General features: G+C 39.1%; 3 protein-coding genes and 1 long non-coding RNA gene across 9 annotated transcripts in view; 2 read left to right on the forward strand and 2 right to left on the reverse strand.

The window, feature by feature from the left end:
* LOC109536709 overlaps positions 1-576 on the forward strand; it is a 3,839-nt gene extending 3,263 nt beyond the window's left edge. The window contains exons 13-14 of the mRNA XM_048663489.1: positions 135-312; positions 367-576. Of these exons, the coding sequence (XP_048519446.1) occupies positions 135-312; positions 367-492 (304 nt within the window). The 3' untranslated portion in view covers positions 493-576. The remainder of the gene's footprint in view (positions 1-134; positions 313-366) is intronic.
* On the reverse strand, positions 52-481 carry LOC125503356. Its single transcript, XR_007280766.1, has 2 exons — positions 393-481; positions 52-334 (listed from the first exon to the last, which is right to left on the reverse strand). It is a non-coding gene; the product is annotated as an uncharacterized LOC125503356 (long non-coding RNA).
* A 61-nt stretch (positions 577-637) lies between the features above and the next one.
* On the forward strand, positions 638-3,349 carry LOC109536710. The gene is made up of 9 exons (XM_019903040.2): positions 638-791; positions 857-1,054; positions 1,106-1,262; positions 1,335-1,537; positions 1,591-1,844; positions 1,906-2,159; positions 2,210-2,344; positions 2,397-2,604; positions 2,729-3,349. The coding sequence occupies exons 1-9, from the start codon at positions 638-640 to the stop codon at positions 2,960-2,962; spliced, it is 1,797 nt and encodes a 598-aa protein (XP_019758599.1). The 3' UTR covers positions 2,963-3,349.
* LOC109536707 overlaps positions 2,544-4,185 on the reverse strand; it is a 19,066-nt gene continuing 17,424 nt past the window's right edge. For 5 of the 6 annotated variants that reach the window (XM_048663486.1, XM_048663485.1, XM_048663483.1 and 2 more), the window contains one exon: positions 3,054-3,575. In XM_048663486.1, the coding sequence (XP_048519443.1) occupies positions 3,468-3,575 (108 nt within the window). In that variant the 3' untranslated portion in view covers positions 3,054-3,467. Of the gene's footprint in view, positions 2,627-3,053; positions 3,576-4,185 lie in introns of those variants that run through there. The other variant, XM_048663484.1, reaches the window with a different exon arrangement.

Here is a 4,185-nt window from a genome sequence, read left to right on the forward strand (position 1 = left end):
AAATGACTGAAACCCAGGAATGAATTTGATTTAGAATTGAAACACAGTCAGGAAAGTATATACAATGTTATATATTAATGCATGTCATTGAGATTCGTTTTTCGTACGAAACTAGATTCAACATCCTGTTTTAGGCCAAAAACCGTGAATGATAAACTCGCAATGGAACTGCTGGCCAATGAGGGATTTGCCGTGAACACCAGACGTGGTACCGCTCATATTTTTAGTGTTGAAGCATTGGAACGGTTCCTAAAAGCCAATCAGCTCACCCATTTGGTACGAGCTCACGAAGTGGCGCAAGCCGGCTTTCAAGTGAATTTTCCGCTAATTGTTCCTGTCATATATGTTTATTAATGATTTTTACAGGTTCAGCAAAAAGGCAGACTACTAACGGTGTTCTCGTCATCCAAATATTGCGGAGGTAATAACGATGCGGCCTGTATTATGGCTGATCAAGGAAAACTGCGAATTTTGCGACTCGAAACTGAATAAAGCCTAGAAAACAATTGCCGTGAATAATTTGTTTTCGTGAAACTTTGAAAATGAACAATAAATGATGGTTTTGCTAAACTTAAATTACCTGCCCATGTTGTTGTCAACGTCTAAACCTGTTCGGATTTTGTAAGTAACTTCGACTATGGATTCAATTTATCGATATGGGAGCCTGGTTCAAGCGAACGAAAGCCCGAATCAGCCGCAACCCGAAAATGCAGACACCTTTGATTCGAACAGCAAAAAAGAAGATCCTGAGGCGAACAATTCAGTTAAAAAATCAGACGAATCATTAAACTGTGAGTACCACTTTGCCTACTTCGTATTACGCTTCATTCATGGTTATTCTGTCCATGTTCTCCAGTCTTATTTCATATATCGGATATCGACACGAGCGACACAATCGGTCAGGAGAAATGGTTGAAACAATTCATAAAAAAACGAATGGGAATGTTCGAGAAAATGAGCTCGACGGAATTTGAAGTGCAAGTGAAGAAGATTTGCAACTGTTGCTTGAAGCACATCAAAGACTTGCACGAGCTGCATTTGAAAAGAAGTGCAGGTACATGTAGATTCTGGGCCGATCACGGAAAGCGTTGATGAATATTTTTAGCGATCGCCATGATAAACGACGTTATTACAAGAGCAGACGTAGCATACATTAAAACACACCACGTGGTCCATTTGGTTTGGTCGGTGATGAGTTGCATTCATCATTTTCAACTGAGATTTCGCAGTGGCACCAAATCTCTCATTGCCTGGACTAGAAAGTAACGGCGACCGAAATTACACCGAACATGTTTTAGAGGAACTTTCAAATACAATCCTCTACTCGTTTGCAGGAAAAAGGCTGCTGAATGCATGAACACTTATCGTAGATTGATCAACGTGCTACCAAAGGCCACGTATCGCATAGTCTTGAATTCGCTCATAATTTTCTATAAGGAGGGCAAGTTGTGGACTATCGAGTTCCGCTTAACTGAAATGATATGCGAACTCTTGTACCTCTACAGCGATATAGAAGAAGCTCTCGAGGACATTTTAAGTAAGCGCATTGTACTCTGAAAGTGTCCATTCACTGGGATGCCTTTAAAACAGCTACGGCAGAGCAAGCATCATTAACGTCCGACGTTGAGCCTCGAATGCTAATAAAAGTGCTCTACGAAACGTTGGGAGTGATAAAATGGAGCCACATGTCGGACGCAATGATTAAAAGGTTTCTCGTCATGTTGAGAAAGAGTATTGCTCCGAAACCAGAACACGTTTTCCGTTACGGACCGATGAGAATGGGGCTGAATATTTGCCTTAGAAACATTACGAAAAATTTAAGCAACACAGATCTTATGAGTCTGGTAGCAACGATGGCAGTTGGGAAAAATAATAGTTTGTTAATGCGTTTTTCCTTTGCTTCAGCTGGTAATCATAGTGAAAAAAATAACTTTTCGCGAAATGGAAGACGATGCTTTGTTAGAATTCGGAAGCATCGGGGAATATGCAGCCCTGCGGTATCACACTCAACGATTGAGCGAATCGATTCCCGAAGAACTAATGGAGACAATAATGACTATGATGTTGTCCGAAAATCCGTATCATCACATGTTCGGTTACCGGATTATCCAGAACATTACCGATCGACACTACAACCGGCTAGAGTTCGAAAACCCCAGGTGAATTGAGCACGCAGCTGTTAGGGAATGATTTGACCGTTTGGTTGCAGAATATTCTTCAGAGGAGTAAATTACAATATTAGAGTGGCGAAGTACAGTGCAAGGGACCGGCAATACTACAAAAAACACCGATTGAACATTTACCGCATCTTAATTGCCGGATTGAAACATCATTACAATCGAAAGTACGCAAGTCCTGCGACCGTTTTCTGGCGATGATTTTTTATTCAATTTTAGAATCAACCTCGAAAACATGTACACTTATCTGGCAATTACCTGCGTGGAAATCCCATGTTCATATGTTGCATCCAGTATAGTTTCATTTGCGATGGCGATGCAGGAGTTCGTTCTACAAGCCCACTTAACGAACATGGTGGCCTGCCATCATGTTCATTCCATTGTTATGGCATTGATGTCTTTGGTCTGCTATGTGCACAAAGCAGAGGTACCTACCGCTTAAACAGTATCTACAAGGAAAAATTTCTTTAGGTCATTTCGCGAAGCTTTCTTATCTTTACTCCCCCAAATGAACATTTGGGATACTTTTTAATTGGAAAAATGCCTCCTAGGTGTTCTACAACTATGTTGCTCTAATAATGGAAAGAAGATCTGAATGGGCACCGCACCTAAACCCGCCAATCAAAGTCGTCTACAGTTACGCTCAACATCACATTTTGTGGAACAAGCCCGATTTGTTTTTCGAAGATTGGGAGGCGCGGTACGGGCTTTGGAAGTGTTTTAGAACGGTGTCGAAGAAAACGAACAAAATTTATTACACTAAACCAGGAAAAGTGGCCATTTAAATCCTACCCTTAACTATTCTATGGTATTTTCATATACCTACAACATTGAGCGGCCCGCCTGCCAGGAGGGACAACTACTGATCAGCAAAAGAAACATACAATTGATATATTTCAGAACTATTCAAAATAAATTAACAAATATTACAAAAAACGCAACTTAACTTAAACGTAAAAATCAAAATTCTGTTTGAAAACAAAATTGGAAGTCAAGCTCTCAACAATGGGTGCTACATACTGTAATCTACAAGTCAAAGTAACCATAGAACATCCTCATTGGGCAGGAGCATTTTGTCTATAACCACGTTGAAAAGATTTGGGAGTAGTCAAAGTCAAGTCGATACAAAAAAAGGAAAAATAAATAGTAAGTCAGTAGATTCAAACGTAACACGCTTGCACTTTTTCAATATGGCACAAAACCTAAATTAAGATGCTAACAACTACTTACAGATAACGAATTAATATATGAATCAGTACTTTATATAATAATTCAATTTATCACAGATTTTCATCGTTCAGGTTTCTTTGTTTCTTCGTTCAGCGGCAATGGTGATTCAGTCTTCTCGGTTTCCGTTACTAAATGGCATATATATTGATGGGAACTCCAATCCTTCAACTGAAAGACCAGATTTCTTTCAATTAGTAACAATTGCAACACATTCAAACTGAAAAATCAACATACTTACAACAGACCGAACAGAATAATATAATAAAACAATGCGATTACCGAATAGAAAGTTGTATGCGCTTAAGACCACACGACAGAAGTGAAAACTTCAACAAGAGAGCCAAGACAGTTATAATTAATCTAATGAAATAAATACAGGGTGATTCAAAATTGGCCGCATTCCTCAAAATATTTTTGTTATTCGCGAGCAACTACCGATGGTGGGCGCTGCGAAAGGAAAATTGCTCGTTGTCGAGTGACAGTTGAGACTTGTTTATTTACTAGAGTTGATGACATTTATAACCTAAAACAATACTTACACACTTTTCGATATGTTTCTATTTCTATAAAAGCTTGCCAAAGTTGGTTTAAACAAAACGAATCACAATCAGATGTAAACGTCAATGTCAACGAAACATGTGTCAAATTACTACTCAACTTGTAGTTATAATTGTAGCCACCGGGCAGGGGCGGATCCAGCTTTAAAGTCAGGGGGGGTTATGTAGAAAAAATACAGTCTTCTGTTATCTATGAAATTAGAAAAATGATCGTCGTTTTG

The sequence above is a fragment of the Dendroctonus ponderosae genome, unplaced genomic scaffold (genome assembly GCF_020466585.1).
Source record: "Dendroctonus ponderosae isolate FM_Combo_2020 unplaced genomic scaffold, Dpon_F_20191213v2 Dpon_F_20191213_2, whole genome shotgun sequence".
Lineage (NCBI taxonomy): Eukaryota > Metazoa > Arthropoda > Insecta > Coleoptera > Curculionidae > Dendroctonus > Dendroctonus ponderosae.